The sequence below is a fragment of the Osmerus mordax genome, chromosome 14 (genome assembly GCF_038355195.1).
Source record: "Osmerus mordax isolate fOsmMor3 chromosome 14, fOsmMor3.pri, whole genome shotgun sequence".
In the NCBI taxonomy this organism is placed as follows: Eukaryota; Metazoa; Chordata; class Actinopteri; order Osmeriformes; family Osmeridae; genus Osmerus; species Osmerus mordax.
In genome coordinates this window covers 15,781,957-15,804,253 of record NC_090063.1, presented here as the reverse complement: position 1 = coordinate 15,804,253, position 22,297 = coordinate 15,781,957, and the positions used below count along the sequence as shown (strand labels likewise).

The following is a 22,297-nucleotide window of genomic DNA, read 5'->3' as shown; positions in this document are numbered from 1 at the left end:
GCAATTGATATTTTGGTTGATCAACTGAGGCCTATCTATCTAGAATCTGGATATTTCTAAGGGCTTCTGGATGAGGGTATGGGCATTTTAATGAAGCTGTGTTGTACATTTACATTTAGTCATTTAGCAGACGCTCTTATCCAGAGCGACATCCCCCAGCCTCCCCATGCTACTGAAATATCACAACACCCTGGGCGGAATTTCCACACAGCAGGAATACCACAATGGATACGACGACATGTCAATCAATCACGGCTAATTATTCAAGAAGCTCCAATATCTGAGATCTTTTTAGCTTGAAATTATATACAAATGTCAAGGTAGAAAAAAAGGTTTCTAAAAATAAAGAAATATTTCAGTATCAACCATGAACACAAATGTACTATGACCTCTTGTGGGGTCCTTGCAGTACTACATTAACTTATTGCCAAATAAATTATGTAATAACAATAATATAGTGCTTTCATTTAGCAGATGCATTTATTGAAAGTGACATTATAGGAGGGAATCTGAACCTGCAACATCTTTATCTGCCGTCAAATGTTACCACAATCACAGTATTGACTATTTGAACTGATCGAAATACATAAACCATAACCGGAAGGTAGTTATCTTGTGATTATGCTTGAACCAACTACTGATGTTGCATGATTTGTTTTCATATATTTAATATATATAAGTCAGTATAAATATGGATCAAAAATGCTCTCTGGCGTCTGGCAAGTGATCCACATGGACACAAAGTAAGTTCTCATGTTCTCGGAAGGAAAAACAACAGTGACTACAGTATAACTGCGGTAAACAAATAAGAAAGAAAGTGTTGTTTATTTTCCCATTTATCTCAGACTCACTTCCATATTAAGTGATAAGAGATAAGGGCTGTAGTTTTGTCGTGATGAACAAACAGCCGGCACCCTTTCAGTGGAGACAACCGGCACCATGAGAAAAGCTTGCATGGAAAGCAGATACTACTCGAGAGGGGTTTGTGTTCGTCACCCGTCCCTGGCCCAGGGGGAGGCGGGGAGGCGGGGAGGCAGGGGGGGGGGGAGGGGGGTGGGGGGAGGGGAGGGGGGTGGGGGGGGTTTTTGTGAGCGGAGCCTTTGTGACATCTCCAAACATGTCACAGGAGCACTGACAACACAGTCCGGCCCTCTGCACCCAATCACAAGCTGCACAAGGACAAAGCAATTTTTCCCCTCAACCCCCTAACGCCGCTAGATAGCGGAGTGTACTTCTCTACAGGTGTTCTCTGCCGTGGAGTCTATCCTATTTCCATATCTGACATTCTCTTCGGACCTGAATCTGACCTTGACTCAACCATGACTGCTCAAGTGTCCTGTAGACCTGTGTACAGCTACACTCTGAGCTTCTTGCTGGTGCTGCTGCCTGGGGCAAGCCGGGCCAGTCCTATCATGGCCCCCCAGGACACTCGCGGGGCAAGAGGGGTTTTGAACAGCCCCCTCCTGAAGCAGGAGGGTGACCTGGATGTCCAGGACCTTTTGGGGCAGTTTCTGTCCACGTTTAACCTCACGGAGCTGGGGCCCTGTCCAAAGCCTCGCGCCGCCCGCAAGGAGCCACCAGAATACATGCTGGAGCTGTACAACCGATTTGCCCACGATCGAACCACAGTGCCCTCAGCCAACATAATACGCAGTTTCAAGAATGAAGGTACAACTTTTTCTTTTGTAACACAAGTTTTTTGTTGTTTTTAGGAGAAACAACACCACAAGCTTCGTCATTTATTCATAACGTTGATTGTAAGTAAGATCGTTATCATAAAGAGATACTTGGATTTTATTTGATCCAAGAAAATTTGTTATGTATTCAAGAAGGGTTGCTCTGCCCTAATGAAATGCAATTAGTTTCCAGAATTTTTTTCTCTCTAATAGTTGCATAAATAGGCTTATGGTTTAGATAAATAAATGATTAAATTATGTTTCAAAGGAATGAGTTCTGACTATTTTTTTTGTTAGATTCCACCTTTTAACCATTCATTTGAATCATTCCAAAGGCTTTTGTTTTTTTCTGGAGAGACATGATGTCAACAAACAAAAAATCTAATTGAAAGTTAGACAAAACAATTAATAACATTTCAATCAAAGCTTATCTTTTAAATCTGTATGTAAATCCTATTCAGACCCCTATTGATATTTTAATTCCAGATTCCTCCCCCTACAGTGTGACGTCCATGGGTGTAAGGAGACACCCTCTGCTGTTCAACATCTCCATCCCCCCCCACGAGCACATCACCACCGCCCAACTCCGACTCTACACCCTGGTGCAACGAGACCGCAGATGTTTCGCTGGCCTCGACCGCGAGGTTACGGTGTATAAGATACACAGCGGGGGGTTCTGGAGGGCACACGGGGGGACAGGGAGGAGAGGGAAGGAGGAGGAGATCAGAGAGACGGAGGAGCTGGCCACCCGGCGTGTCCGCGGCGAGGACGATGCCTGGGTGTCGTTTGATCTGACTCACGCCCTCCGTGCTTGGCGGAAGACAGATTGCACCACCCACAGGCTGGAGGTCCACATCGCCAACGTGGAGCCTGAGCACGAGGAGACCCCTCAGAAGATCACAGACGAGGTGGAACAGGCAGCGGGCGTGGACACAGACCGGAGCTCCGAGGGGAAACACAAGCCCGTCGTGATCGTGTTCTCGGATGATCAGAGCGTCCGCGAAGACAGGCGAGAGATCCAGCAGCTGATGGAACAGGACAACGACCTTCCTGCAAACCTAGACGTCAGCCAGCAGCCACTCAGGGCCGGCGACAACCGGAACGGCGGCGTCCCTGACAACGAGGAGCAGGACAAACAAACGTCTCTCGCGCGGCTGCACTCCAACCTTATCTACAACACACCTCCCAGAGTCCGTCGCAATGTCAAGGGCGAGTCCTGCAAGAGGACGCCGCTCCGCGTGGAGTTCAAGGACATTGGATGGGATTCCTGGGTCATCCAGCCCCTGGGCTACGACGCCTACGAGTGTAACGGCGTCTGCAACCCGCCTATGACCTCGGAGGTATCGCCCACCAAGCACGCCATCGTCCAGACTCTTCTCAGCGTCCGCAGACCACAAATGGCTTCTCGAGCCTGCTGTGTGCCCACGAAGCTGGACCCCATATCACTGCTCTACATGGACGGGGGAGTGGTCACCTACAAGCACAAGTATGAGGGCATGGTGGTGGCTGAATGTGGCTGTAGATAGTCCACACACTTTGGCCTACAGCAGACACAGACTGTGAATTGATATGAAGACTGAGCAATTGTCAGTTTCACCGTCCAGTTCCACAATAAGGGCCATGTACCACAAACACATAACTATCCTTGCTTTGTAAGTTAACAATCAATAACTAAATAGCTGTTGTGTCATATTTAGGGCATGGATCCTTTGTGTGGGCCCCAGAGAACGTAGGACAAGTTTGTGCATTTCATGATGTAAATTTGCTTTTGTATAGAGGTATTTAACATGGTATGAGAATGACTTAAAATGCTATTTAACATAGAGAACAAAGTTGCATTCTTTGCATATTGTGTTGCAATAACTAGTTACTATCTGATTTTTTTCTTTAAATCAAGTCCTTTTATTGTCACTCAATCATATACACACGTGCAACAGTGGGGGAAAGTCTTGTGTTCAGTTTCAAGCAGTGTAGCAGTGTGACAATAACACCATTACACATCTGTTACACAACACCATGAACAATGTATACTTCAGAAATACATAATGCATTAGACACAAAAGGAGACTGATTACAATAAAAAAAAACACTTACCACCGCTCCCTGTAATCCCAGGTACAGTTTAATGCAGTGAACTATACAATATGCTGAAAGGTATTCTCTCCCTGTGCTAAGATGAAAGTGAAGGAGCAACCATTCCCTTCAAAGACACCATATGGAAATAGCATGATTTCCATTTCTCCTCCTTTACTGTGTGTGGTTGGTGACGTACATATTTCTTGAGGGCCTATCTAAAGCACATTCGAAATATCTATGTACGTGTTTTAGCTACTTAAACCCACTCTCTGACACTTATTTCAATCTGGGTAATTGTGTACCATTTGTGTATAGCCAGGTCTCTCAAGTTTTATCAAAAGAGAGAGATATGAGAGACCTGTGTGTCACCCTGCCTCGGGAGACGGGTAAACACTTTTCTTTACAGCTCTCAAAACATTCTCAATACTTAATTGTTGCACATCAACTGGCTTGTATGGGATTGAAAATACCACCTTCAGCTCCAAGACCATGCAGCCCATGTCATATTTAGATTCATTCGCAAGTTCCCCTGTCATTCATACTTAACCATGTCAATTGAATTTTTGTAGCTACTAAAATACACTTTCAAAACCCTTGCTTGTCAGGTTCTTTCTCTCTGCCTCCAGCCCATTTAGGCTTTCCTACTCTCCAACCCACCCCTCAAAGCCCCACATGCCAGGCCACCCCTCAAAGCCCCACATGCCAGGCCACCCCTCAAAGCCCCACATGCCAGGCCACCCCTCTCCCTTCATGCCACGGCGATAACGAGGTGTCTGGACCTGCTAACTTGTAGGCTGTCACTCAGGATGAGACGCCACTCGAAGTGGGCAGCAGTTGGGAGAGGGTGCTGTCAGATTCCTGCTCTTTGCACTCCGTTCAGCTTTCCGCCTCGCTGCCCAACGGAGGTGGCTCCTGCCTGTGATAAAGCCTACTTCCCTTTGTTACACTTACATTTAGTCATTTAGCAGACGCTTTTATCCAGAGCGACTTACAGTAAGTACAGGGACATTCCCCCCTGAGGCAAGTAGGGTGAAGTGCCTTGCCCAAGGACACAACGTCATTTTGCACAGCCGGGAATCGAACTGGCAACCTTATGATTACTGGCCCGATTCCCTCACCGCTCAGCCACCTGACTCCACTTGTTGACGCGGACACACCGCTATCCTTATCAAGTCTGGGTCGAAGCCAAATGAAAAAAAATTATGAAAAAAACAAAACACACACAAAAAACGTCACATCATTACCCAGCTTTAGATGTCAACAGCCTGATGGTAACCCTAATGGAAAACCACAATGAAACAGACGTTTTTTTTCGTCCGATGTTCATTGCCATGAATTCACCTACGTTTCATTTTTTCTTTTGTGCTGCCTCTCTATTAACTTAGGCTATAGGCCTATTGTGTTGTAGCGGTTAAAGTGGGTGACATGGAGGGTCGGCAGATGAGATTGCTCCAACAATAAAATATCCCTCCATTCTTCTCTTTTCTCATTGCTTCGGACTCCTGGTGAGAGCATTTGTTGAGAGTAAGTGTCCACAGACATCCCAAGTCTCCCGGAAGTTCCGGGAGTCTCCCGCATTTAAATAGCGGCTCCCTGACGCCCGCAAATGCTATACAATCTCCCGGAAATCTGCGATTTTGTATTTATAGCGAGCGAGAGACTGTCCAATGGTCATTTCTGGTAGAGACAGGTGCAAATCGCGCGTTTTGAATGCGTCTCGGGGGGGCGGGGGTTACGTGCTGTTGTAGGGGGTACATTTTGCATCCGTATTGCGTAGGGGGGGGTAAGGGGGGGGAGAGCCACCTCAGTGAAATGAGTCTCTGCAGGTTGGGATGTTTGTGTCCAACCCATTATCGGTTTCCTCTTCACTTCATCGGACCCGACCGATGAAGTGAAGAGGAGATTGTTGTCTTTGCAACGTTACGACCGATGATTGTTTGAAAGTATGAGGTGCGAAGTGAACTCTGAAAGCACAACATACACAATTGGTAAAGCCGTATTTTTGAAAGAACCACTTTTACTAATGGGTAAAACCTTGTCTAGAGAAGGGGATGTCTTTATCATTTCTGGCTCCAAATTGTTGACAGGGGAAGCAGAAACATGCATCTAGCTTGGCTCTCTACTCTAACCAAGTTTGAGAGCGATGCCTGAGGACCTTTGCTGAAAATGCGCATGTATGGGGGGCGGATAGGGACATGGATAACCTGCCCAGGGAGACTATGTGACGACTACTTCTGGATAAGTTGCCTACGTCGTCGCATCTACTTGTGGATAACGTCGTCGCCATACTTTGAAGTAAACTTTGAAGCTTGGCTGCATACTCTACTGTCACAGATTTAGACATTAATAGTAGCTCTGCCACTGTTTTAGTCATTGTTTGACATCAAGTTGCTCAGTCTGTGATGCGTCCTCTAAATACCCGGCAATTCAATCAATTTCCCGGTACATTTGCAATGTAATGCAATGCAGATGTGCACACCGCCCTCTACCGAACAAGATGGGTAGCTCGGTCAGCAGGGAGCTGAAGAATAGCGGCTACTGACGTCACTCTGCTGCGCCGCTCAGAATGCTTTTTCGTTCATTTTGCATTTGAATTTGAATTGTGAACACGATTTTGCAGCCACGTTCTTAAAATGAAAATGCATTTCTGGAAATTAATTAATTAATTAATTTTCAAATTTTACATTACATTGGGAGTCAGGTGGCTGAGCGGTGAGGGAATCGGGCTAGTAATCCGAAAGTTGCCAGTTCGATTCCCGGTCATGCCAACTGACGTTGTGTCCTTGGGCAAGGCACTTCACCCTACTTGCCTCAAGGGAATGTCCCTGTACTTACTGTAAGTCGCTCTGGATAAGAGCGTCTGCTAAATGACTAAATGTAAATGTAAAATCAATAGGCTAGTGACAAATACACTTTTGTATCATGTTCTAAAATGTAAAAAAAAAATGGAAACCACTGATGGTCTGAAGATGTTTAATTTGCTGTCTTGCACTTCTACACTAGTGCTAAACAGAAAAGTGTAGTCAGAAGGCAAAATTATAAATTAAAACTCTATTAGCAATAGGCAACATTCATTAGTAACTCATTAGCACCACCAAGTTAGCAAACACATCAGACAAACTCAATACAATTAAACTGCACTGTTGCCACATGTTGGGAATTAACCAAATACAAGCAATATAACAAATTTAATGAATGCAAACTTTACAAGCATGAAACACACTGTATTGTGGTCACTTAGACTATTCTAGATTGTTGTTCAGTGAAAGCACGGCTTCTTCAGTAGGCTATAATTGTTAAATCCTACTTGAGAAAGGATACAGTTCACAGCTGTATGAGTCAATAGGAAATTACCGTTAGTTGAATGACTTGTAGTGATCGGGAGGTTATGCCTGTTCTGATGATGGCATAAACCATGTTAGATGGACCTGATGTTAGTTTCCTCCAGGAACACAATGACTCTTATTGAAGGACTTATTGCTCTTGTTGGTTAGTTGTAACTGAATTTCTTGTACTCTTGTACTCGCTGTGAATTATATTATTGTGACTTGCTTTCCTACAGGTACACTCCTGCACTTTTTGAGGTTCATGTCACTTAATTAATTGTAACTTGTTTGACTACATGCTCTTATGTTTCTTCCCATTGGCACTTATTTGCTTTTCACAATGTATGCTTTATATTTTGGCTACCCACAATGTTTTGGGGCTATCTCGTTGTTTATGATCATGACCTATGCACTTTTGTAAAACTCTCTCTTGGAAGTCGCTTTGGATAAAAGCGTCTGCTAAATGAATAAATGTAATGTAGATTGTTGGCTCTATGTGCAATGTTTGGGTCTCCTCTCCCTTGTCTTCTGTTTCTGTGTCTTCTGTTGCAGGATGGCAGGCAGGTAGAGGAGCTGTGATTGCTGCCGGGGCACACCTGTGACCTGTGCCTTGGTCCTTAATAAGCTGTGCCCTAACAAGCTGGGTCTCTCCATTACTAGCAGGAACATCATCACTGTTTGCTTTTTAGTTTGTAATGATTCTCTACACTCTACACTTGCACTGATCCCAGATCGACTACTGATTTACATGACCCTCACATCCAACGGTTCCTTTGTAAGCACTTTTTATTGAATAAATACACTGTTATCCTCATTTCCGCGGCTTGTCACTTCTTGAAGTTCCTAAGTATCCATCTATTCTTCCTATGAACCCGGTTAGGACTGCTTTAAACAAGCACTGGTTGGCTACACACCTCATACTGGGCTTATACAGATGTGTGTATTGGCACTTTGAAAGGTTTGAATTATTATATCCACATATCAATGTAGAGTTGTTAAATCCACTGCAACAATAGGACAAAGGAACACCAACTAAATGTGAATAGCCTACAAACAATGAGCATCCCAGGCGATTCTAGGTTTTAAAACTGGGTGCAAAAACATGCTCAAAATTAATACTAGATCTAAAAATTTATAATTAATCATTAGAGTACAACAAACCATGATAAAACATACAACTCTGCAGGGGCGTAGCCAGGACATTATTTCTGGGGGGGCCAGCTCTGGCCAGTATTTTATTTGGGGTGGCACTTGATTGTCAAAAACTACTATTTTAAAACTCACACACTGCATCACTCAGAGCAGCAGTTTTCTAACGGTATCCAGTGGTTAGCTGCTTGTCTCCATTGAAGCGCTGTCAGAATGCAGGTACGTTGGTTTGCGTCTTGCGCTGTTGATGGGGGCGTGGCCCAACATGTTGCAAATATGGGGCTTGTAGCGTAAGTGACAAATGACAATATAAGACGACTTTATATTAAAAAAAATACTAATGCATTTTTTCAGCTTTATACCGTTTCTGTTCAGGAGGGTTTTAAAAAAAAAAGTTGGGGGGGCCGGCAGGGTGGCCATTCTCTGACCAATGGTGGCCGTGGCCCCCCCTGGCCACCACGTGGCTACGCCCTTACAACTCTGACTCAATGTGTTCTAAAAACATTTCTTCGTGTTTTTACATTAATTTGAAAATGTTTTCATCCCAACAGTAGGGGGTGCAAAGCACTCACTGCACCTGCGGTAAAATCCTCTATGTTACAGGCTGTGTACATTTGGCTACTAAAGTTCTCAATAAAGACATTTTAACATATGAAACATGTAGCCTAATGCACGACTTGATTTCACTCAATAAGGTTTGAAAAAACAAGTCAGCGACGGCGGCAACTTAGCTACTTAGTAGGTTTGTTGTTTGGCGATGACGTGTGTCTCACACGGCTTAGTGGCGACGTACTTATCTCAGACGTACTTAGTAGGCGTAAGGTTTTTTTATACTTTCGAACATGCGTGCGTCGCCGCGACGTCGCCGCCGGTAGACGTTCCTTACATGGCGTCGCCGTCAAGTCGCCGCCAGTCTCTCGTTTGCAGTCCCATTAGACCCATTCAAAAATCCACACGGTCAGGCGGCGACGTATGGTTAGGCTGCTCCTTATCCTTCTCCTGGTAAGCCTAGGAATGTCCCTTCCCCCCCCCCCCCCCCCCCCCCCCCCATCTCATCCAGGTGTAGCTGCAGGCAGTCATACATGCATACTGTACATGCAGATCAGCCCTATAATCACAGCCTGTGGTCTGAGGAGAGGGTCCGGAAATGATTAATTTAAAAAACGGTATTATTTTAATTTCAATATTAAGTATTCAATGCATTTGAAATGCATGAGAAACATCCCACGGGCCCAAACAAACAAAGGTCATTGGTTAGATTCATCTTAGATCCAACGTACTTAGAGGACTGTTACTACAAGTCTCTACTGAAGTAAACAAGTTGACTCACGTAAGTCTACATTACTTAATAAAACGTACATTAAAACGGGAACCATTTTTTTGCTTCAAAGTTATATAAATATTGTTTTGCATGGAGGCTGTTTATTGTACGACGTCCATCTACTTTTCCGCTCTTTCTGAACATGGGATGTAGATACCACACTTGTTTACTTTCTTTAGCAGTCGTGCTAATTCGTTAGCTATTTACCGTAGAGCTGTGCGCCAATACTAGTTACGTATTGCTTATACACGTTTTATTTATAGATAAACATGACATTTATTTATCCAAGTAGATAAAAGCAATATACAGTTGTTCTTATTTCCTATCAATATACCATTTACTAGGTAATATATCCAGAGACTGGGCTGGACTGGCAAGCGAGCTAGCGATTGTGGCTTTTCTCTCTTCGCCTGGGGAGCTACGGCTAACTGAGCTGTGCGAGGAGAAATTGGGATAAGGTAACACTTAATAACTCAAATATTCCTTTTTCAAGTACTTCTCTAGTAATAATTATTTTTATTGATTTAATCAAATGAATGGTTAACAAAAACGTACGTAACTGTAATAGTTACAAAACAAAGAAGTTTTCAGTCTGAGCTAGCTCTAGTCTAATTAGCTACGCCAGCTAGCTAACTAGTTGCTTTGGGTTTCTGACAGGAGCAGAAAATCCTGAATTTGTAAACAATAGGTTAGCTAATGTTAGCTAGCATGTCAGTGGAACTTGTCTGAAAGCTTACCTTTTTACCCTGTTTCCTCTTTATTCATTTTAGGTTCTTTATTACTTGATCATTACAATTATGCAGTCAGAAACTAGTTACTAGCCTTTAACTCTGTGCAATAACCAAGAATTGAAATGAAGAAAACCATGTTATATTAATCCATAGTGTTGACCTGACTATGTTATTTTCCCTGCAGACTGCTCTGTGCCAGCATTGAATAGCCCCGTGACAAAAACCCGATGTCGTTCTCACCCTAGTGTAATCCAGACATCGAGTTTATCAAGTGGGCATTTCCGGATTTTTAGACTCTTTCGGGAAATTGAGCTGTAAATCCTTTAACCTGTCGCAGTTGCGCGAGCAGGATGTCTCTCACCAACACTCCCACCAGCAACGACGCATGCCTCAGCATCGTGCACAGCCTCATGTGCCATCGGCAGGGTGGCGAGAGCGAGACCTTCGCCAAGCGCGCCATCGAGAGCCTGGTGAAGAAACTGAAAGAGAAGAAGGATGAGCTGGACTCGCTAATCACTGCCATCACCACCAACGGAGTGCACCCCAGCAAGTGTGTGACCATTCAGCGAACCCTGGACGGACGTCTGCAGGTATAGCTCACTGCTTGTGTTGGAGATCTTAGAAACATCCAGCTGGTTAGTATGATACAACTTCTAACACATCTGCTTCCCCAAACTGAGGGGCCACATGTCTTTGGCCAGACGACCAGCACCTTAACAACTGCTGTTGATTTGTTGTTCACAGGTCGCGGGGCGCAAGGGGTTTCCCCATGTGGTGTACGCACGACTGTGGCGGTGGCCAGATCTTCACAAGAACGAGCTGAAGCATGTGAAATACTGCCAGTTTGCATTTGATCTCAAATGTGACAATGTGTGTGTCAACCCCTACCACTACGAGAGGGTTGTGTCACCAGGCATCGGTGAGTCGGAACTGCCGTTTAGCTGAACGGTGTCGGGTGTGTTTCTAGCGTAAACAAAAACATGAATCTGTTTGTTTATGGTTTCAGATCTGTCAGGACTGACCCTTTCAAGCTCAGGTACGGTAGGCACTGCATCATTCCCACACACACTCGACAAGCTTAATAGGAGGCCATAGTTCAGTGGTTAGAGCACCTGGCCTAGGTGCAGTTCCATGGGCGTATGTAAAGCCCTCTGTGACACAGCCAGTTAAAAAGGGCTATAGGACTGCAGATTGAGATTGCAGGTTGAAATCCCCCCCTGTAGGTTACTGTAGTGTTTGGGATCAAATGAATGACTGTGAATCTGCTGAATGAAGACTTTCCTCTCGCCTCCCACTTTTTCTCGTCTCCCAGGCAACTTCACAGTCAAAGAGGAGTTCGATTACGACAGCCAGCAGCCTCACACCAGCTCTGAAGTCCACCTCCCCACCGTCCAGCACCCCCCCGTCAGACTTCCAGGTTCCCAGGAGGCCTTCGGCAGTCCAACCCTGCGCCCCCCAGACGAGGGCAGCGGTTCGGCCTCCACCTCGGCCTTCTCCAGCATCACTGCAGCTGGATCTTCAAGTGAGGTTCTCTCGCTCTCTCTTTCGCTCTCTCTTTCGCTCTCTCTTTCGCTCTCTCTCTCTCTCTCTCTCTCTCTCTCTCTCTCTCTCTCTCTCTCTCTCTCTCTCTCTCTCTCTCTCTCTCTCTCTCTCTCTCTGTCTCTGTCTCTGTCTCTGTCTCTGTCTCTCTCTCTCTCTCTCTCTCTCTCTCTCTCTCCCCCCTCTAGCTGGTTCTGGGCCCTACTGTTCGTGCATGTCCTTGTCAGTGTGCAAGTGAGAAAGTTCTAAACACACAAAATGGGTTTCTGACTAACCACTAGGGTCGCAAAAAATCGCATTGTGACCCCAAGAACCGATTGGAATCGAATCGTGAGGTACCAAAAGATTCCCACCCCTACTAACAACCCGTTGTCGCTCCCTGCAAAGACATACAAGCAGGGCTATTCACAGCCCACAGAGGGTGCTTATCATTTATGCACGGCTGTAAGACCTGTTTCATGTTGCTCAGCCACAGTAAAGCCACCTAGCTGTTATACATCCTTCAACTTCCAGCTGTAAAGACCACCCGTCTGTTGGCTGCTCCCAAACAAAGCTGTGATTCACTGAGGCTTTTGTCTGCAGGTTCTGCCCCCGACTGGACGCGGAGCGGGAGCTTCCCACCCACGGTGTCTCACCACCAGAATGGTCATCTGCAGCACCACCCTCCTATGCCTCACACAGGGCACTACTGTGAGTGGCCCCCCGCTACGCCTTGCAGGGCAGCGCTAGTGCTACGCTCGTTATTTATCTCTGTGGAACGCCCTGGAAATGGGGGTCGGGGGGTGGGGGGTCGGGGGGAATTGATCCTCATTGAAGGGGTCCAAAGGTCGGAGACTACTTTTGTATTTTCGTTGCATTTGTTTATAGTGTAATACACTTCAGCATAACAATTTCAGTGGAAAGTTACGTGAAAAACACCCTTGTATTTAATAAGTCCTCCTTTTTTTTGGGCTGTAATGACAGTGTACATGGACATGGACTGGGCTTGGCTTTCTCAGTCTTCAGTTCCCCCATTAGATGTTGGTCTCAAACGTTTGGACTACTGGAGTAATGGCGCAATGTTATATGACTGCATCGATCAGTTATCAGAATAGTATTAAAGGAAAAAGATGTTCATGAGCTCCTGCTCTGAAATAGCCATAGTGCTAATGATTTGTTTCCATATCAATGTGTTTTTTTTGGGGGGGATTAAACAACCCACGCTTCAAGTAAACATCGCAGTGCTCTGATTGACCACGGATTAATTAGTCCCACCGTTTTCTCTCTGTAGGGCCTGTAGCGAATGAGATTGCATTCCAGCCTCCCATATCCAATCACCCAGGTGAGTGGGCCTAACTGAAAGTGGGATGTGAGTCCCTCTTGGTCTGTAAGAGCGTGTGCGTTTGTCTGTGTCAGTTGAAGGTGTCAGGGGTGCTTAAGAAAAGTAGTTAGTTGACTCGGAGTTGATGGAAACTCTGTGTAGGTGAGATATGAAAGAATTAAGTATATATAGCTGGTTGGTGTTTTGTGTTCTCTCCCGGGGTGTCTGTTAGAACACAACTCTTAGACACGGCTTTCTTTTGTTGATTTACTACCCGGTAAATTAGCAGAGTTTTCCGTTTCTTACATGTATGTATGTATGGCTGAGTGTTTTTTTAATCATGAACGCACCAATCCGCTACATTAAAGATTGCTTACTGCGAGCATAACAAAGAAAACTTAGTGCGGTTATTACAGTAGAAGACCAACCGTCATTTCTGATAACTGTTACTGATAAAAGTCTGTTGACTTCATCCGTGGGTGAGACTGGTAATCGTAGTCGGTCTCCTATTGGCTGATCCCACCAGCCTCGGTCTCCTATTGGCTGATCCCACCAGCCTCGGTCTCCTATTGGCTGATCCCACCAGCCTTTCAAAGAGCCAGTTACTACTGCAACATACTCTGTGCAGCTAGCCTGCTCACAAGCAGGTCTTATTCAACTAACCCAGAGTTTTTCCAGCTCTACTCTTGAACCGAAAGCTGTCCTCCGATTGTGTCAGACATGGCGTGTCCTTGATTTTGAAGCAAAAATACTCTGCAGAAACATGTTTTGGAAGAGGAAGACCCTGATTGAATGTCATCATTCCCTGATGAGTATGTGTGTGGAGTGTTGCTGTTTTCTCTGCAGAACCTTTTATCTGGAGATGCTCTCAGCTTGAAACAGGGAAAAAGTCATATAGTGCGCTACAATCATTTGTAATTGGCCCCTTCACTGCCCCAGTGTCATACAAAGACAATGTGCCTTTCATTCTTTAATCCCTGTCTCTGGGGGTCAGTTCCCTGCCCCTGGGGGTCAGTTCCCTGCCTCTGGGGGTCAGTTCCCTGCCTCTGGGGGTCAGTTCCCTGCCTCTGGGGGTCTGTTCCCTGTGTCTGGGGGTCTGTTCCCTCCTGCCTCTGGGGGTCAGTTCCCTGCCTCTGGGGGTCAGTTGCCTGCCTCTGGGGGTCAGTTCCCTGCCTCTGGGGGTCTGTTCCCTGCCTCTGGGGGTCTGTTCCCTGCCTCTGGGGGTCAGTTCCCTGCCTCTGGGGGTCTGTTCCCTGCCTCTGGGGGTCAGTTCCCTGCCTCTGGGGGTCAGTTCCCTGCCTCTGGGGGTCAGTTCCCTGCCTCTGGGGGTCAGTTGCCTGCCTCTGGGGGTCAGTTCCCTGCCTCTGGGGGTCAGTTCCCTGTCTCTGGGGGTCAGTTCCCTGCCTCTGGGGGTCAGTTGCCTGCCTCTGGGGGTCAGTTCCCTGCCTCTGGGGGTCTGTTCCCTGTCTCTGGGGGTCTGTTCCCTGCCTCTGGGGGTCAGTTCCCTGCCTCTGGGGGTCAGTTGCCTGCCTCTGGGGGTCAGTTGCCTGCCTCTGGGGGTCAGTTCCCTGCCTCTGGGGGTCAGTTCCCTGCCTCTGGGGGTCAGTTCCCTGCCTCTAGGGGTCAGTTGCCTGCCTCTGGGGGTCAGTTCCCTGCCTCTGGGGGTCTGTTCCCTGTCTCTGGGGGTCAGTTCCCTGCCTCTGGGGGTCAGTTCCCTGCCTCTGGGGGTCAGTTGCCTGCCTCTGGGGGTCAGTTCCCTGCCTCTGGGGGTCTGTTCCCTGCCTCTGGGGGTCAGTTCCCTGCCTCTGGGGGTCAGTTCCCCGTCTCTGGGGGTCAGTTCCCTGCCTCTGGGGGTCTGTTCCCTGTCTCTGGGGGTCAGTTCCCTGTCTGAAAAATACTATTATTATCATTATAATTATTATTATTAGGTGATGTGATCCTGTGGTTGCTGCTTCTCCAGCTCCTGAGTACTGGTGCTCTATCGCCTACTTCGAGATGGACGTGCAGGTGGGAGAGACGTTTAAAGTTCCCTCCAGCTGCCCCGTGGTGACGGTGGACGGCTACGTGGACCCCTCAGGGGGAGACCGCTTCTGCCTGGGCCAGCTCAGCAACGTGCACCGGACTGAGAACATCGAGAGAGCCAGGTACGGAGCCCCGGCCATCCCCCTCCCCACCCATCCCCCTCCTCACCCATCCCCCGCCGTGCTACGCTTGTTGGTCAGCTGCTCGCTTTTTCTCCGAAACGGCGCGCGTTGAAAGTACGGCGGAGGGTTTAGGATGAGGGGTGCGGAGGGTTTAGGATGAGGGGTGCGGATGGTCTAGGATGAGGGGTGCGGAGGGTTTAGGATGAGGGGTGCGGATGGTCTAGGATGAGGGGTGCGGAGGGTTTAGGATGAGGGGTGCGGATGGTCTAGAATGAGGGGTGCGGAGGGTTTAGGATGAGGGGTGCGGATGGTCTAGGATGAGGGGTGCGGAGGGTTTAGGATGAGGGGTGCGGATGGTCTAGGATGAGGGGTGCGGAGGGTTTAGGATGAGGGGTGCGGATGGTCTAGAATGAGGGGTGCGGAGGGTTTAGGATGAGGGGTGCGGAGGGTTTAGGATGAGGGGTGCGGAGGGTTTAGGATGAGGGGTGCGGATGGTCTAGAATGAGGGGTGCGGAGGGTTTAGGATGAGGGGTGCGGAGGGTTTAGGATGAGGGGTGCGGAGGGTTTAGGATGAGGGGTGCGGAGGGTTTAGGATGAGGGGTGCGGAGGGTTTAGGATGAGGGGTGCGGAGGGTTTAGGATGAGGGGTGCGGAGGGTTTAGGATGAGGGGTGCGGAAGGTCTAGGATCTCGTACCGGTTCTGTGTTTGCAGCAGAAGCAATCGATGCTGAAGGGAGCAAACACTATCCATTGTTCACTTTCTTAAGGCCCTTCTGATTACCCCTCGCAGGCTCCACATCGGGAAGGGCGTGCAGCTGGAGTGCAAGGGGGAGGGGCACGTGTGGGTGCGTTGCCTTAGCGACCACGCCGTCTTCGTGCAGAGCTACTACCTGGACAGGGAGGCAGGCCGCGCCCCCGGAGACGCAGTGCACAAGATCTACCCCTCAGCCGACATCAAGGTAGGAGGGGATGGGGGACGGGGGCGAGCGCAAGATCTATTCTATGCCAAGGTAGGGGGGGGGGGGGAGGGGGGAAGGGAGCATAAGATCTACACTTCTGCCTATATCAGTGCAACATTTACATTTAGTCATTTAGCTCACGGCTGGGAATCGAACCGGCAACCTTCTGATTAATAGCCCGATTCCCTAACCGCTCAGCCACCTGATTCCTTACCGTCATTAAAATTACCATCAATATTACATGGCACCGTGTGTACAGTGCAACAAAAATCATATTTTTGCGCTCATATCCTAAGCGCTTTATCTCAAGTTATATTTTATAATACAGTATTACCAGTGCCCTCCCCAAATTGACAACTTATTTATTATAGATTTTGATTATTTCTCATAGGTTTAGATGGTCTCGGCTAGGAAAGTGAAAAATTAGCAGGATCAAAGAATTCCAATGTTCCTGTACATATTCAAATAAATGTGAAACTTCCCATACATCTACGATCATGGCTGTGCCTCAGTTTGCCTGCCTGCCTCGCCGTACCCCCCTTGGCTCACCTAACCACACTCTCCTCCCTGCCGCAGGTGTTCGACCTGAGGCAGTGTCACCGGCAGATGCAGCAGCAGGCGGCCACGGCGCAGGCTGCGGCGGCCGCCCAGGCTGCGGCGGTGGTCGGTAACATCCCCGGGCCTGGCTCCGTGGGGGGCATTGCCCCCGCCATCAGTGAGTACTCCCCCTCCCTCCCTCCCTCCCTCCCTCCCTCCCTCCCTCCCTCCCTCCCTCCCTCCCTCCCTCCCTCCCTCCCTCCCTCCCTCCCTCCCTCCCTCCCTCCCTCCCTCCCTCCCTCCCTCTCCACCAGTCATGTTCCATGATATTTTACCTCACATCTGCCGTTGAGTGCGCTGAACGCTGAGTTGCATCCGCCCTCGGGTTCACTTAAGAGCTATGACTCATCTATCCTCTTTCTGTAGTTGGTCTGCCTCCTACGCCACCTCATGACAGGTGCCTTTTCTGTTCTTGTGACCGTCACCTCCCAGGAAGGTGGTGCTGGAAGGGTTTTTATGTTTCTGCAACTGCTCTTCCGTAGGGGGCTCCTCCCTCCACAAAGATACACCCCCTCCTCCCCACCGCTCTCATTTTCTTCTTCTCTGAAAATCTTCTCTGGAAGCGCTGATGTCGTTTCATCCTCGTCACACCTGGTCTCCTCACAGCAGGTCCTCAGTTTTGGGGCTCAGGACTGCTCCTGGTGACCCCTCCATGACTCCTGCTTCACAGACCCTCAGATCTCCTTCCTCCCCCCCCCATCTGAACCTGGTCTCTGAACTGGAGATTTCTGGAGGCAATCATGAGTTCTGTCTCTGTGTGAACTCGCCTTTAGGAAGAAGGCTCAGACAACCTGTTTGTCTTCCAATACCTTCAGCAGGACTTTTATGACATCCTACTATAAAGGCAGGAATCTGTGTCTTTCTGTGGCTTGATTATCGAGAACCGGGCACTGAATGATGCATTGCTTCCTCAGAACTAGGCCTACACTGGTCCTCCCCTCCCCCCTTTTGGGAAGATATTTCTTCCCTTCATGCACATACTTTGGCTACATTCACATCTCACTAAATCAGCAGATGTTCCTATCCAAAGCGGATAGTGAAATATGAAGTGTCGTCTTGGCTGCAGCTCGGTCACATTGCTTGTCTTACAGGGATTGGTTCTGACAAAGTGTTTGGGTCGACAAAGTGCTCTCTCTGTGGGTTTGCTCTCTTCAGGAAATCACTTGGAGACAAAAAGTTGAATGCTGTATACATGCTCTGTGCTGAGTCATACTCGAAGACTTGATGTGGAAAAGTCAACCCAAAAAAAATCTAGTTAAAAAAAAGAAAAAGATTCCATGGTGGATGTTGCCACGGCAATGGCGTCTGGAGTCGTCCACGGGAGTTCCGTTCCCTTAATAGAACTGTGGAGACGGGGGACTAGAAGCTGCTGTATTAAATCAGACAATTGGACATTTTTATATATATATTTTTTCTCTATAAGCAATTATGTTCCTGTGAGGTGGAGCTGGGGGCCTGCTCTGCTCTGCCGAGGTCCCAGATGTTCAGGGCTAGCCTGTAACACGAAACTAACCACCTTATTGTCCCCTACCCTTTAGAGCAGGGCTCTTCAACCCTGATCCTCAGGGCCCACTGTCCTGCATGTTCTAGATGTTTCCCAGCTCCAATACACCTAAATAAATGGTCATTATCAGGCTTATACAAAGCTTTATAATGAATCGTTCATTACGAGATTTACTAACTCACTAAGGCCTTATTACCTGTTTTTAAATAACGCTTAGTTCCATCACCTGTACCTAAAGTATTAACACAAGTTATCCCCCCAGGCCTGTCTGCAGCGGCGGGGATAGGAGTGGATGACCTGCGCAGGCTGTGCATCCTGAGGATGAGCTTTGTGAAGGGCTGGGGGCCGGACTACCCCCGGCAGAGCATCAAGGAGACGCCCTGCTGGATCGAGATCCACCTCCACCGGGCCCTGCAGCTGCTGGACGAGGTGCTCCACACCATGCCCATCGCCGACCCCCAGCCCCTGGACTAGCCTGACCCCTGGGCCCCTGGACTAGCTTGACCCCCAGCCCCTGGACTAGCCTGACCCCTGGACTAGCCTGACCCCTGACCCCTGGACTAGCCTGACCCCTGAACTAGCTTGACAAGCCTACCCTACCCTGAAACCATGGACCCAGCCTCTACCCTACCCTGAAACCGTGGACCCAGCCTCTACCCTACCCTGAAACCATGGACCCAGCCTCTACCCTACCCTGAAACCATGGACCCAGCCTCTACCCTACCCTGAAACCATGGACCCAGCCTCTACCCTACCCTGAAACCATGGACCCAGCCTCTACCCTACCCTGAAACCGTGGACCCAGTCTCTACCCTACCCTGAAACCATGGACCCAGCCTCTACCCTACCCTGAAACCGTGGACCCAGCCTCTACCCTACCCTGAAACCGTGGACCCAGTCTCTACCCTACCCTGAAACCATGGACCCAGCCTCTACCCTACCCTGAAACCGTGGACCCAGTCTCTACCCTACCCTGAAACCATGGACCCAGCCTCTACCCTACCCTGAAACCATGGACCCAGCCTCTACCCTACCCAGCTCAGTGGGATCCTTGGAGAAGAGGGTACCTGAACCACTGCTGAGCGTCAGAAGAGGAAGAGAGGGTTTTACCCCAGCTCACCAGTCACACACTCCCTACAGCGTCCAATCAAGATTCATCAAGGATTGGCGGTTTGTGAATTATACGATAGTCGACCTTGAGTTGTTTTTAAGGGGTTTTAGGTCTGTGGCGACCGTGGATTACTGTGTTCAAAAGGGTTTTCGAGACGATGTACAGCTATTTTTGGGGTTATGAGCTGGGTGCACTCTGGTGATTCTGTCATTCACTGGATGCCTACTGATCTAACCTTGACTAGCCTTCCCTAATGAACTCCATCACCCACAACCTCCAACCATTTTCCTACCACCTACATTAATGGTCAAGACATCCCTGAGTAATGAATTGAAAGGTTTTGAAAAATGGCTACCACCACTAGGATATTTTTTTGATTATAATTGTTTTGATTAGATGTTAGCTTTAAAGTAGCATTTTATTGTTTTATTTTTATTGTTTAAAGTGGGTAATTTTGTTGATTTTGGAAGCGATTTTGTCACAATTTCAGTCGATTTTGTAACACAAAAGGATTTTAGTATCCAAATAGCATAATTAAATCATGTCATCTCTTTTAATCTTCCTAGTAATCATTTGTGTATGAACTTTATGATATTCTACATATTCAGGAACCAGTAAGAGCAGAGGAACTGTGAGGTAGGATTTGTAAGGTGGTGTACTGACACCAGGTTTAAGGATACAGATTATCAGATCAGGTTAGTATTATAAAGACTGAATGCTTCGTAGCTGGTTGATATCAATAAATCCAAACATACTTTTGGCGTTTGGCTCTGTGTTGACAGTTCTCAAATAATGACTATTGTACTTTTTACTGTATTTCCAATGACTAACCCTAAAAAACTATTCTTCTAAAAAGAATATCTACTTAAAAATTTAGGAAAACCTGTGCTTGACCATGCTTGTACAAGTTTGTCTGCTATACCTCATTCAACTATTACCCACAAGTTATTAAAATAAAGTCAGAATACTGTTTGCCAACACGCCATGTTTTCTTTTAAAATGATCTCCTTGTTGTCTCAAAGATAACTGTGACGAACATGCCTATAGTGGCAGTCTAATGACAAAACAACTGGCAAGACTTTTCAACAAGGAAAAAGTTTATTAATGTAAAGACAAGCCACAAATCTTAAGAAAACCACACTAATAAGCTAGCCTGAGCTCAAGTCTGAAATATTCAGAAAACCAAACTACATGTGTCTTTTAATATTTCCTATATTTTCATCATTACGACACACTAAATGTTATTATATACCTTTATAAATATAAAAGTTCCCCAGTGTTCCTCATTGTTTTATGTAAAATACACGATACAAATCACCCTACACGTATTGGTTTGCTCTTGCTGATTTTAGAAGATATATACTAAGAGGTAACTTGAAACAACACACAAAAGAAAGTCACATGAGATATATGTGTATATATATATATATATAGATATATATATAAATACAATACATTATCCGAAGAGATCAGATGCCGACATATCTGAGTAAATAAAATGCATTCAAACGGAACAAATAGTTAAGACACTGTAAATAAATATTCTTCCTTCCCATGTGGACTTATTTACATAACGTCTGAGGTGAACTCTTACCACCTCCAGGTGATTCCTCCACAGCCGAATGCTTGTGCTTGCTACAGCTGACTCCTGCTAGTCTGTCAAATGGCACTTAAAAAATATCGAAAATCTAATAGTCGAAAACCGAACTGAACAAAGCAGTCAGTAAGCACCCTAACGATAATTATACAGTGACTGTAATAAACAATGATAGTGCAGAGAGGGGATATCCTAATCCAGCGTGTTTTTAAAATATTCCTGTTGTGATTAGTGATAAAATTATTCTATAAAAGAAGTCCAACCGTGGATATGTGGTGCAGAGTCCACTAGTCCCTTCCAGTGTTTGTTGGACAGTTTGAATGAAAAGCTGAGGCTAAACGTGTGTGGGAGTCATTTCCAGATCTTTGTATGCCTATATGAGGAGGACACGTGATTAGCTCATGCAGTTCAGGTTGTGTGTGTGTGTGTGTGTGTGTGTGTGTGTGTCTACGAGGGGATTCCTTGGACAGCTGTCCATCTCAGTGATGAGGATCTGGGGAAGGGACCAGTGTCTGCCCCCAGGTCCAGTTCCCCCAGGACCCGGTGCTGCCTGCCCAGGTCCAGTTCCCCCAGGACCCGGTGCTGCCTGCTCGAGTGCCCAGGGCCAAGTCAAAGGCACCGAAGGCTCCTGTGTGTCAGGGGGAGGTGCCGCGATCACAGCAGGCCTTCCTGCGTAGCGGGGTTCAGAACGAGCTGATATGTTTGCAGGCTGCAAAGGGGTTCTGTCACTGTTAGGATATCTGTATCTTTTAGGTTTGGAACGGGCGTCAAAACCCAAATGGAAGGCCCTAGTGTTTGTCTAATACAGGATGTTTTAAACACGCCCCCTTCCCCCCTCCCCCATTTCTAATAAAATCCAAGTATTTCTTGGCAGCATTGGCTTCAGTCCAGTGTTAAACAGATAGGATTTGTGAGGTTGAATAAGTCTATATTTACTGTCTGGCACATGTTCAAAGAAATCGTAAATGTAAAATAGACCAACAAATAGATTCTAGCAGCACAAAGAAGGCATGCAGAAAAAAAAGCACTTAAAAAAAAAAGATTATAAAGCACATATTTAGGGTAAAAAACAAATGAAAAAAGTCTGTAAGCCGTTTGGACTCCAGGCACAAATGATCACACAAATTTACATCTACAGTATTTTCTTTATATAACAACCAACCATAAGATTTCAGTTCACAAGCCATCTGTAACTGCATGTAGGGTGACTGTTGAATGAAGGTTGTCGAAATAAAATCCATCCTCCAATGTGGACAGACATGTAAACA

The 22,297-nt window shown here is 47.0% G+C and overlaps 2 protein-coding genes across 2 annotated transcripts; both read left to right on the top strand.

Moving 5' to 3' along the window:
- Positions 1-1,319: 1,319 nt before the first annotated feature.
- Positions 1,320-3,202, top strand: LOC136956470 (bone morphogenetic protein 10-like). The gene is made up of 2 exons (XM_067250361.1): positions 1,320-1,668; positions 2,163-3,202. Exons 1-2 carry the CDS (start codon positions 1,320-1,322, stop codon positions 3,200-3,202), a joined length of 1,389 nt encoding a protein of 462 aa, XP_067106462.1.
- Positions 3,203-9,797: 6,595 nt separating this feature from the next.
- Positions 9,798-20,403, top strand: smad4a (SMAD family member 4a). Its single transcript, XM_067249697.1, has 11 exons — positions 9,798-10,006; positions 10,464-10,869; positions 11,024-11,198; positions 11,286-11,315; positions 11,592-11,801; positions 12,401-12,508; positions 13,089-13,139; positions 15,079-15,262; positions 16,052-16,220; positions 16,797-16,935; positions 18,584-20,403. Exons 2-11 carry the CDS (start codon positions 10,630-10,632, stop codon positions 18,793-18,795), a joined length of 1,518 nt encoding a protein of 505 aa, XP_067105798.1. The 5' UTR covers positions 9,798-10,006; positions 10,464-10,629; the 3' UTR covers positions 18,796-20,403.
- The last annotated feature ends 1,894 nt before the right edge of the window (positions 20,404-22,297 follow it).

Coding starts and splice junctions, on each gene's coding strand:
- LOC136956470 (XM_067250361.1), top strand. CDS start 1,320: ATGACTGCTCAAGTGTCCTGTAGACCTGTGTACAGCTACACTCTGAGC. Junction 1,669..2,162: donor ACGCAGTTTCAAGAATGAAG/GTACAACTTTTT, acceptor TTTTAATTCCAG/ATTCCTCCCCCTACAGTGTG.
- smad4a (XM_067249697.1), top strand. CDS start 10,630: ATGTCTCTCACCAACACTCCCACCAGCAACGACGCATGCCTCAGCATC. Junction 11,199..11,285: donor GGTTGTGTCACCAGGCATCG/GTGAGTCGGAAC, acceptor TTATGGTTTCAG/ATCTGTCAGGACTGACCCTT. Junction 15,263..16,051: donor GAGAACATCGAGAGAGCCAG/GTACGGAGCCCC, acceptor TACCCCTCGCAG/GCTCCACATCGGGAAGGGCG.